The sequence below is a fragment of the Bos indicus genome, chromosome 24 (genome assembly GCF_029378745.1).
Source record: "Bos indicus isolate NIAB-ARS_2022 breed Sahiwal x Tharparkar chromosome 24, NIAB-ARS_B.indTharparkar_mat_pri_1.0, whole genome shotgun sequence".
In the NCBI taxonomy this organism is placed as follows: Eukaryota; Metazoa; Chordata; class Mammalia; order Artiodactyla; family Bovidae; genus Bos; species Bos indicus.
Window position 1 is genome coordinate 58,726,496 of NC_091783.1, and position 12,232 is coordinate 58,738,727.

General features: G+C 47.4%; 1 protein-coding gene across 1 annotated transcript in view; it reads right to left on the reverse strand.

The window, feature by feature from the left end:
- Positions 1–836: 836 nt before the first annotated feature.
- CCBE1 (collagen and calcium binding EGF domains 1) overlaps positions 837–12,232 on the reverse strand; it is a 237,387-nt gene continuing 225,991 nt past the window's right edge. The window contains exons 8-11 of the mRNA XM_070779130.1: positions 11,451–11,590; positions 11,335–11,370; positions 10,565–10,600; positions 837–9,665 (exon numbers count right to left, since the gene is read on the reverse strand). Coding sequence (XP_070635231.1) covers positions 9,432–9,665; positions 10,565–10,600; positions 11,335–11,370; positions 11,451–11,590 — 446 coding nt within the window. The 3' untranslated portion in view covers positions 837–9,431. The remainder of the gene's footprint in view (positions 9,666–10,564; positions 10,601–11,334; positions 11,371–11,450; positions 11,591–12,232) is intronic.

The window sequence follows — 12,232 nt, forward strand, 5'->3', positions numbered from 1 at the left end:
CTTTTCATTCATAGCACTTATCACAGCTTGTAACTGCATACTTCTGTAATTAATTCATTTTGCCTGGAAGGATCTGTGTCTGTTTTGCCAAAAATCTCTAGGAGGATGGGGATTATGACTCTTTGCTCCCCCGTGTCTGGTTGCACAGGGCAGTGTGCGGCAGACAACAAGCATTTGATAAATATTTGCTAAAGAAAAGTGAGATGTATGAACATAATTTGGGGGGCGTTTAAGGCACGCTGATAGAGTGCTGCGTGTTGCTTAGAAACAGCCTTTCATTATGTGACTCCACCTCCCATGTGGCCCAACTGATGAGAATCCCTTTCTTATCTTCACACAAGGGAATTTCAGCTACCATGCATGCGGCTTTTTCCCCAAACTCTATTTTAACCTCTTTTTTAGGTAGTCAGCCTTTTTTCCCCTCCAATGGAAACTTTACATGGAATTCTAATCCCAAACCAATTGAAGGCTGACTTGGTCATGGTGCAGTGGGAGTTGCAGGGGCCGGGGTTGCGGGGGTGGGGGGTGGGGGGCCCTCACAAGTTTCTCCTAAAGCATCTCCAAAGGTCTTCAGAGAGTTCCGGGTTGAAAAGCCCACCATGGGGGTCCCGGGGGATTACCCCAACTGGGGAGGTGAGCCTCTGAGACTCAGATTCAGTGGAAGCTGGGTCCTAAGACCTTGGCTCAGACTCAAATGCTGGGACTACAGCCAGCCCCCCAGCGGGTAGCCTACCCAGAATGCGGGTTCTGGCTCCTAAGAGAAACTTCTTTGTCCATCACCTTGTATACAGACTTCTTTAGGACTGGGTGTCAGGACAAAACACAGCACAACCATGTAAGAAAAATAACTTTGTTATTAGGCATATATCATCTTATCAAAAGCACTTCATAGTATCACATCCATAACTGAATACTAGCTCAGTTGTCATATGGACCTGTTATAAACAATGAACACAGCTGCTGAAGTATGTGGCTAGGCACTGGAGATAAAAATGGAGTCCCGACACACGCGGAATTCCCCAGCGTGCTTGCTTCAAGGATCTCACATAAAGACTGTGAGGTCCCTGGGGAATATGTAAACGGGTCTTTCTTTTCTAGGATATCTCTAAGGCGGTGTTTGTTGCAGGAGCATGTGGAGTCCAGAGTTTTATGCTTTAACAATTACAGTCATTTTTTTTTCTCAAATGGAAAATTATTTTTTGATTTCTTGCGAAACATACATGCTAACTGTGCCAGGAAAATTTTCATCTGTTTCCCTGAACTCATTATTAAAAACTTTAGATGGCTCTATTCTACTAGTTGTTTGGCCTGGATTCCTGTGGATAAATTTCCTATTCAGGGAAGGTTATCTGAAAGATGTTAAGGTTACATACTGAGGCTGCTCTGTGACAGGCTGGAGTCGGGGGAGGGGGGAAATGAGGAGGGGTCTTCTGTCAACCCAGGGAGATGCCTGGTCACCAAGGATACCGTCCCCCACGTGCCTGGGGGCAGGCTTCAGGAGCCGACAGCTGCACGAACCCCAGACGGGGAGGAGGGCCACAGTTGGGGGCCCTCCGCCTGGCACCTGGGGGAGGACACGCCCCCTGCCCATACCAAACGCCAGCGTGCACTTTTTCTTTACCTGCTTGGCTGTGAAACACACTTGTCTGAGTTTATACTAGAAATGACTTTAGTTGGTGTTCATTCCATGGCAGGTGTCAGAAAATAGAGGAGGAGAGATAAGACAGCCTTCCTTTAGCACTGCCCCCAGGCTTTGGCATTGTAAAGCTTGTAATGTCTCCCTTTGCAGTTGGAAAGGGAGGAGGATTTTCTTTAACTAAAATGTATCCCCTCCTATTTTGGAAAGGAGAATTTTATGTCCATTGCTTTCTGAAACAGAGCCAATCTATAAAGTCCTATTCTAAGTTCTAGTTATCAGAGTGCAAAACACGGAAATCAACATTTCTGGGAAACACCTTTCCCTCTATGAAACACGAAGCAGATCACTCAGACTAACGAATTTTATGCCCCCTTCTCCCCGAAAGCCTAGTCTATTAGGTTCTAAGCAGAAGTCCTGTTTAGACAGTGAAGCTTGGGTTTTCCATCCATAGCTAAAAGATATATTAGGAATAACAATGCATTATTATATCTTATCTTTGAAAAATATAATTTGGGTATACAGAGTATATATTTTATCCTATGGTAGTAGTCCAAGTTTTGGAAATATGAGGATAAATAATTATTTTACAAGTTGTCCAATCCAGCAGCTTGAGATGATAACATACAGGTTACTGTATATTTTGCTAGAAAATCCTATCCAGAATCGTCTCATAAATCCCAGATATTACCGGCTTCCATTCATCCCGTCACCTAGCTTCTGGCCAAACACACAGTTTAGTTGCATTTTACGACTACTCAATAATATAGAAGAAAAACCCCGATATTTCTACATACAGTTCACTGTTTAAAAGGTAATAAAATTCTTCATTAAAAAAATCAAAGATGAAGCTCATTTCTCATAGAGCCTATGCATAATTTTTTTTTTTTTTTTTTAGCATTCATCCATCCACACACTTTAAATACTGCATCCCACAAGCAGGCAAATATTAAATACATTCCAGATGGGAACCAACATCTGCTGGATTCATCTCTGGGAACCCCGGTGGGTGAGGGCTCCTGCGGTGAAGGTTAGGTTCCGGAGAGACTGAAGGGGGCAGGAGGGATCCCAGGAAAGGAGCTTTGAGGAGGCGTCTGCATTCAGCTGTAGCGTTGGGGTGGACAGCAGCCAGGGACTTGGTGCAGGAAAGAAACAGTGCAGTCAAGTGCTGGTGAAAAACTCGGCCACCAGCTGGCTGATGGAGCCCTGTTTCTAACAGGATGGGGACGAGGGGAAAAAGGCTGGTGTCACTTCAGATGTGCACACGTAGCCCTTCCTGCTGTTCTGAAGGAAGACTGAGAGGTGGCCAGAGAATAGCCACCGTGATTGTCTTTAAACAAGCTCTCCCAGGAGAGTGAAATGATGGCGGCATTAAAGGAGATGGAGAAAGAGAAGTAAACACAAACCACCAGGAAATTCAGGGGGACACTGCAAGGTAAGAGAGGGGAACATGAGCAAAGAGAAGCTGTAACAGTGGTCTTGTGTGATGCTTAACATACGGGCAGAGGTCTCCTGAATGGGTCCATGAAACACCATCCTGCGTGTCGAATGACAAAGCAGACATGAAGAACCTGTGAGCTGCCCGTTAAGACCACGAGCTGCCCCAACAACATTCCAAAGGAACAGATGCTCCTAGGGGTCCCTTGAGCACTTGCTCCTGGGGATCCAGAGAAAGCCTTTTTCTGGAATGTGGGTCCCTGTAGGACCCAGAGGTGTAAGAGCAAACACGACTCCAGGGGAAGTTTGGGAATATAGTTTCCAACTGCTTCCTGTGTTTGCTGGGAAAGGGAAATCAAGAAGACCTACAAGAACTGGAACTTGGACTAAATTATGGAAAATTAAGGAAAAATGGGAAGGGTGGGAAGGAAATTTTTGGCAAATGAGGAAGACTATTGTTTTTCCACTCCCCATTCAAGAGATCTTTCAATTATATATTATTTTCAATATGCTGGCAAGCTTGGCTGGCCCCAGACAAGCGCTTCTCATGCCTGGGCTCTGTGGCTCAGTTGTGTCTGACTCTTTGTGACCCCATGGACTGTAGCCTGCCAGCCCCCTCTGTCCATGGGGATTCTCCAGGCAAGAATGCTGCAGCGGGTTGCCATGCCCTCCTCCAGGGGATCTTCCCAACCCAGGGGTCAAACCTGGGTCTCCTGCATGCAGGCAGATTCTTTACCATCTGAGCCACCAGGGAAACCCAGGAAAAGTGGAGTGGGTAGCCTATCCCTTCTCCAGGGGCACTTCCTGACCCAGGAATTGAACTGGGGTCTCCTGCATTGCAGGCGGATTCTTTACCAGCTGAGCCACCAGGGAAGCCCTCAGTTTACCTGCTTCTGTGATGCAGAGGTGCCCCTGCCCAAGGATCTCCTGTTTACCCCTCACCATCACCCCACTCCCCTGCCAACAACTGAAGCCAAGCAACCTCCTTCCAGGCCTGAGCTCTGCTGTCCATTGAGTCAACCTGGATCACAGCCTAAAGGCATCTGGTGGGCATCTGGTCACAGCCAGGAAACTCTGCACCTCCCCCCAAGGGTCAGGTACCTTTATTTAACAAATAATCTTGTGGTTTACTAAGCAAGCCCACTCATTCAACCAAATACCGGGTTGGCCAGAAATTGCTCCAACATTCGGGAACTTTTTGGCCAGCCTAACAGCTTTTAAATGTCCTGGCAAACCAGCAGCTCACTGTTCTTATGAGAGCCAGGGCACTGCACTCACTCACTTTTTGTCTTGAAAACAGCATTTATTCCTACAGCGAGAGTAATTTTCTTCTTTGAATCGGATACTTATAGATAAGTGTGGCATGAACCCTTAACAATCACGTGCGTGGGTGATAAACTGCTTCAGTCATGTCTGACTCTGTGCGACCCCAAGGACAGTAGCCCACCAGGCTCCTCTGTCCATGGGATTTTCCAGGCGAGAATACTGAGTGGGTCGCCTTGCCCATCTCCAGGGGGTCTTCCCAACCCAGGGATGGAACCTGCGCCGCTTACATCTCCTGCGCTGGCAGGCGGGTTCTTCACCACTGGCACCCCCTGGGAAGCCGTCAACAGTCGTATCTGAGTGTCACTGTGTGGCCACTTACAGGCAGTCTGTATGGGACTGTGAGTTTTCTCCATCTATTCTAATCTCCACTCCTCTTCTGTCTTTAATCAAAATTACTAAAGTATTAGTTGCTCAGTTATGTGCAACTCTTTGCAATCCCATGGACTGTAGCCTGCCAAGTTCCTCTGTCCATGGGATTCTCCAGGCAAGAATACTGGAGTGGGTTGCCATTCTCTTCTCCAGGGGATCTTCCTGACCCAGGGATGGAACATGGGTAAACAAGATTGGGTAGGAGGATAGAATATTTTAAATCTGTCAGATTGACAAGGAAAAAGAATTACCCACCGAGGCAAATACAGATTGCCGTTTCCCCCTTTTCACTAAAAACGGGTAATTTTGATATGGAGGTGTAGCAGTCTATTTTGGGACATGTATCTATATATTTTTTAAATAAATAAACTAATTCTGGAGTGACTGTGAGGAGATACCCCATGTCCAAGGGCAAAGGAGAAGCCCCAGCAAGATGGTAGGAGGGGTGAATTCGCGTTTAGAATCAAACCCCATTCCCGCCAGAGATGCTCAGAGCGCCCAAACAAGGGCACCAGGACCCAGGGACCCACAGAGACTGAGCCAGAGCTGTGTGCGAGCGTCTCCTGCGGAGGTCCGGGTCGGCAGTGGACTCCTGCAGGGGCAGGGGCTCTGGGTGCAGCAGACCTGGGCCTGGCACAAGCCCTCTTGGAGGAGGTCATCATTAACCCACCATAGAGCTGCCGAAACTTACACAGGACTGGGAAACAGACCCTTGGAGGGCACAACAGAACCTTGTGCACCAGGACCCAGGAGAAAGGAGCAGTGACCCCACAGGGGACTGACCCAGACTTGCCCAGGAGTGTCCAGGAGTCTCTGGCGGAGGCGTGGGTTGGCGGTGGCCTGCTGCAGGGTCAGGGGCACTGAGTGTAGCGGTGCCTGCATGGGACCTTTAGAAGGAGGTCGCCATGATCTTCATTACCTCCACCTTAGTTTGGCCCCAGTCAAATAACAGGGAGGGAACACAGCCCCACCCTTCAACAGAAAATAGGACTAAAGATTTACTGAGCATGGCCCCACCCATCAGAGCAAGACCCAGTTTCCCCCTCAGTCAGTCTCTCTCATCAGGACTTTTCCATGAGCCTCTTATCTGTCTCCATCAGAGTGCAGACAGACTGAAAACCACAATCACAGAAAACCAGCCAATCTGATCTCATGCACCACAGCCCTGTCTAACTCAGTGAATCTATGAGCCATGCCGTGTAGGGCCACCCAAGACGGATGGGTCATGGTGGAGAGTTCTGACAAAACGTGGTCCACTGGAGGAGGGAACGGCAAACCACTTCACTATTCTTGCCTTGAGAACCCGATGAACAGGATGAAAAGGCAAAAAGATAGGACTCTGAAGATGAACACCCCAGGTCGGTAGGTGCCCAATATGCTACTGGAGATTGGTGGAGAAATAACTCCAGAAAGAATGAAGGGATGGAGCCAAAGAAAATACAACACGCAGTTGTGAATGTGACTGGTGATGGAAGTAAAGTCCAATGCTGTAAAGAGCCATATGCATAGGAACCTTGAATGTTAGGACCATGAATCAAGGCAAGTTAGAAGTGGTCAAACAGGAGTTGGAAAGACATTTTTAGGAATCAGTGAACTAAAAGGGACTGGAATGGGTGAATTTAACTCAGAGATCATTATATCTACTACTGTGGGCAAGAATCCCTTAGAAGAAATGGAGTAGCCCTCATAGTCAACAAGAGTCTGAAATGCAGTACCTGAATGCAATCTCAAAAATGACAGCATGATCTCTGTTCATTTCCAAGGCAAACCATTCAGTATCACAGTAATCAAAATCTATGCCCCAACCAGTAATGCTGAAGAAGCTGAAGTTGAACGGTTCTATAAAGACCTACCAGTCCTTCTAGAACTAACACCCAAAAAAGATGTCCTTTTCATTATAGGGGACTGGAATACAAAAGTAGGAAGTCAAGAAACACCTGGAGTAACAGGCAAATTTGGCCTTGGAGTACAGAATGAAGCAGGGCAAAGGCTAACAGAGTTTTGCCAAGAGAACTCACTGGTCATAGCAAACACTCTCTCCCAACAACACAAGAGAAGACTCTACATATGGACATCACCAGATGGTCAACACCGAAATCAGATTGATTATATTCTTTGCAGCCAAAGATGGAGAAGCTCTATACAGTCAGCAAAAACAACACCTGGAGCTGACTGTGGCTCAGATCATGAACTCCTTATTGCCAAATTCAAACTTAAATTGAAGAAAGTAGGGAAAACCACTAGCTCTTCAGGTATGACCTAAATCAAATCCCTTATGATTATACAATGGAAGTGAGAAATAGACTCAAGGGATTAGATCTGATAGAGTGCCTGAAGAACTATGCACAGAGGTTCGTGACACTGTATAGGAGGCAGTGATCAAGACCATCCCCAAGAAAAAGAAATGCAAAAAGGCAAAATGGTTGTCTGAGAAGGCCTTACAAATAGCTACTAAAAGAAGTTAAAGGGCAAAGGAGAAAAGGAAAGATATATGCATGTGAATGCAGAGTTCCAAAGAATAGCAAGGAGAGATAAGAAAGCCTTCCTCAGTGATCCGTGCAAAGAAATAGAGGAAAACAATAGAATGGGAAAGACTAGAGATCTCTTCAAGAAAATTAGAGATACTAAGGGAACTTTTCATGCAAAGATGGGCTCAATAAAGGACAGAAATGGTATGGACCTAACAGATGCAGAAGATATTAAGAAGAGATGGCAGGAATACACAGAAGAACTATACAAAAAAGATCTTTACAACCCAGATAACCATGATGGTGTCATCACTCACCTAGAGCCAGACATTCTGGAATGCGAAGTCAAGTGGGCCTTAGGAAACGTCACCACAAACAAAGCTAGTGGAGGTCATGAAACTCCAGTTGAGCTATTTCAAATCCTGAAAGATGATGCTGTGAAAGTGCTGCACTCAACATGCCAGCAAATTTGGAAAACTCAGCAGTGGCCACAGGACTGGAAAAGGTCAGTTTTCATTCCAATCCCAAAGAAAGGCAAACCAAAGAATGCTCAAACTACCGCACAATTGCACTCATCTCACACGCTAGTAAAGTAATGCTCAAAATTCTCCAAGCCAGGCTTCAGCAATACGTGAACCGTGAACTTCCAGATGTTCAAGCTGGTTTTAGAAAAGGCAGAGGAACCAGAGATCAAATTGCCAACATCCGCTGGATCATCGAAAAAGCAAGAGAGTTCCAGAAAAACATCTACTTCTGCTTTATTGACTATGCCAAAGCCTTTGACTGTGTGGATTACAATAAACTGTGGAAAATTCTTAATGAGATGGGAATACCAGACCACCTTACATGCCTCCTGAGAAATCTGTATGTGGGTCAAGAAGCAACAGTTAGAACTGGCATAGAACAACAGACTGGTTCCAATTTGGGAAAGGAGTACGTCAAGGCTGTATATTGTCACCCTGCTTATTTAACTTATATGCAGAGTACATCAAGAGAAATGCTGGACTGGAAGAAGCACAAGCTGGAATCAAGATTGCCGGGAGAAATAGCAATCACCTCAGATATGCAGGTGACACCACATTTATGGCAGAAAGTGAAGAGGAACTAAAAAGCCTCTTGATGAAAGTGAAAGAGAAGAGTGCAAAAGTTGGCTTAAAACTCAACATTTAGAAAACTAAGATCATGGCATCTGGTCCCATCACTTCATGGTAAATAGATGGGGAAACAGTGGAAACAGTGAAAGACTTTATTTTTTTGAGCTCCAAAATCTCTGTAGATGGTGACTGCAGCCATGTAAATAAAAGATGTTTGCTCCTTGGAAAAAAAGTTATCACCAACCTAGACAGCATATTCAAAAGCAGAGACATCACTTTGCCAACAAAGGTCCATCTAGTCAAGGCTATGGTTTTTCCAGTAGTCATGTATGGATGTGAGAGTTGGACTATAAATAAATCTGAGCACCGAAGAATTGAACTGTGCTGTTGGAGAAGACTCTTGAGAGTCACTTGGACTGCAAAGAGATCCAACCAGTCCATCCTAAAGGAAATCAGTTCTGAATATTCATTAGAAGGACTGATGCTGAAGCTGAAATGCCAATACTTTGGCCACCTGATGCGAAGAACTGACTCATTGGAAAAGACTGTGATTGAAAAGATTGAGGGCAGGAGGAGAAGGGGATGACAGAGGATGAGATGGCTGGATGGCATCACCAAATCAATGGACATGAGTTTGAGTGAGCTCTGGGAGTTGGTGATGGACAGGGAGGCCTGGCGTGCTGCAGTCCAGAGGTCACAAAGAGTTGGACACAACTGAGTGAGTGAACTGAACTGAAACTCACATTTTCTTAAAACTCTTTCCCCCTTTTTGATAGTCTGCCAAATTTTAAGATAATGTGAGTACCTAATTCAGAAATTATAAGTCCCTGGAAAATAAGGAATTCAAAGAAAAGCTGCCCTGTAGATTCTCTGGGGGAAGCACTGAAGTCAATCATTTCGTTCCTGGTGTCTTTAGGATGTCTAGCAGGAGACTCTGTAAACAGTGTCTGGAAGAGGAGAAGTAGGAAGAAGAAAGGGAAAGAGTAAAGAAAATAAAAACGTATCTCTTTTTAGGTCTCCAGTGATGTTTTGTTTTTGTTCTTTGGAGGATTTCACTGCAGGGGAAAACACTCTTCCTTTGGCATGACGATGTGGGATGCGCTAAGGATAGAAGTCTCTGGCGGCTCCGGAGGCTCTTGTCTCAGTTCTTCCGGGGGCGTCATCTCCAGAGCCCATGTCCAGGGTCTCTGGATAGCTGGGAAGTTCCTGCGGTGACGGGGACTCCTCTGCCGAAGAGTGAGTCCGGCGCCCAAACACCTGTTCCTGCAGTTCGGTGATGTCATTACGGATTTCCGCCAGCACGATCAGCAGGAAATCGAAAGAACCGGGGGGTCCCTGCACAGGAGAGAAGAGTCAAACCAGACGACCAGAGACCCGCCCCATGGCTGACCCAGGGCTCCCGGAGGTGCCGTGGCCGGCCGCCCTGCCATGTGCTGGCGACCACCTCGCCAACTCTGTGTCTCAAACGGGGGAAACATCAGGCCCATGAACAACAGCTGGCGGATGCCGCCCTGTGCCCCTCCACCTCCCAGATGCGCTGTGGTGGCACACGGACCTCTCCTAGCTCTCAGACTCCGTCAAATCTGGTAGAATGACGAAATCTGAGAATACCCCTCCTAGGTTACCTTCCAAAGAACCCTAGGAGGCGCAGAGCAGTGGTTAAGAGGCTGGGCTTCTCTTGGATTTGAACCTCAGCTCTGCCACTTCGGATGTTGTAAGATACACCTGGAAACAGACTTAGGACATGCTAGGGTTTGGAATCTTAAGAGAAGACATTCCAAATAAAGATTGTCATCATTGCTGTTTAGTCGCTAAGTCATGTCCAAGTCTTTGGCGATCCCATGGACTGTAGCCCGCTAGGTTCCGCTGTCCATGGAATTCTCCAGGCAAGAACACAGGAGCCATTCCCTTTCTCCAGGGGGTCTTCCAAACCGAGGGATCAAACCCACGTCTCCTGCATTGGCAGGTGGATTCTTTACCGATGAGCCACCAGGGAAGCTCAAATAAAGATTAGCCATGACAAAAACAAACAAAACCAGGAAGTGGATTTTTAAAACCCAACCAGGTGCAAAAGGCTCTTGTGACTCTTCCTGTAACCACGAAGCTACCTGTGGCCAGGCTGAGCCACAGCTGCAAGGGGCCGGCTATTGTTAACAAACCAACTAGGAAGGCTCCCCCGAGAGGGAGCCCCGAGCGCGCCGCCCTGGGGAAGCAAGACAGGTGGGGCTACTTACTGGAGACCCTCTGGGGCCTGGTGCGCCTCTTTCCCCCTGAAAACAGAAGGGTCGGGGTTAGCGTCTGGGCCACATGGGTGCCAGCACCCCCGCCTCCATTCAGACCCCACCACTACCATCTCCCCACTCAAGGCAGCCAGTATCTCCTACAGGAAGCAAATGCCAGCTTCCCGCTGCACTCTTGGGGCCGCTGCTCTGAACCTAAAGGCTTGAGTTAAGTGCCTCGCATTTCCATTTCCCCAGGGGCTGTGTGTTTTCCAAGCAGATCCTAAAGGAAGGAAGCTGGTGTTTCCAGGCAGCGTGTGGAATGGCTTAGAAGCTTATAAAGTAACTCACACTGACTTTTTTATGACGCCAGTGGGGCAGGCAGCCCCCCAGAGTGAAACCACCCACTTGCACAGGCTGGAACTTCTCCTGTTCTTGACTTAAACACAGCAAAGAAATTAGGAACACACGTAAAACAGCCCCACAGAGAAGCCTGGCTAAATAGAAAAACATGCTACCATGACAACCAGGAGGCTTAATGTTTATAGGGGTTGTTTTTTCCTCCAAGTGGTTTTTGCGGCTGTTTTTGTTATTATGGTTGTTCTAGATCTTAAGAAAATGGCTTTTTAGATTTTCCTCCCAGCTTTGGGGACAAAAAGTATATCTGTGTCTCAATTCGGCCACATGCAAAGCGGGTCAGTGAATCGTGCTTGAGCTGCAGGTGATGCTGCAAGCAGGTGGAGACTGAGGAACCGAGGCGTGTAAGGGCCACTCAGAAGACTCACCTTAGAGCCATCTCTTCCTGGGGCGCCTGGCGGACCCTACAAGGCAAAGGGACCTCGTTTAGCAGAAGGCACACGCGTTCCCCAACCACGGATGGAAGCGCTGGTGAAATACTGACCACAGGGCCCCTCCGGCCTTGCTTAATGTGGGACAGGTCGGGAGATGGTCCCACGGGTCCCATCGAGCCCCGCGGGCCAGGCTGCCCTGGGGGGCCTGGGATCCCTGGGAAGCCGGGGCTCCCCTTTGGTCCTGGTGAGCCTGCAATCAAAGAGCATCTCGTTAGTCCACAGCCCAGGAGGAGGACGAGGACTCTGGCTGGCTGACAGTCCAGGCGCCCCTTGCAGCTGTTTCTCTTTGCACTCTGACCTTTGCCTTCTGACCTCTCCACTGACATGTCCCATAGGCATTTTGATCATGACCAAAAATTGCTGTCCGTCCCCATTCTAAAACATTTCTTGTATTGAAATACTGTTGACTGACAATGTGTTAGTCTCAGGCGTTCAGCGAATTGATTCAGACTTCACACTCCTTTCATGGAACTCCCATCCCCACTCATTCAAGCCAGAAACTTGGGAGTCTTCCTATAAATACCTCTATTTCCATAAGCTCCTCATCCAATCAGTGACCATTTCACCTCTTCCACATCTTTCACCTCCTTTAAGCTCTTTAATTTCACCAGTCTTGAGACCATCTGCTCTCACCATCCCCCATCACTGCAGGGCAGTGGTCAATGGAGCTGGGGAGCAGCTGGGGTACAGGTTTCAACAGCAGGGGGACCTGCCTCTGAATCGTGGACAAGCTTCCTGACCTCTGTGAACCTTCGTTCCTCATCCGTAAAGCAGGGCTAATAAGAATCTGCCTTACAGAGCAGTTTGGCTGTTGTTTAGTCGCTAAGTCATG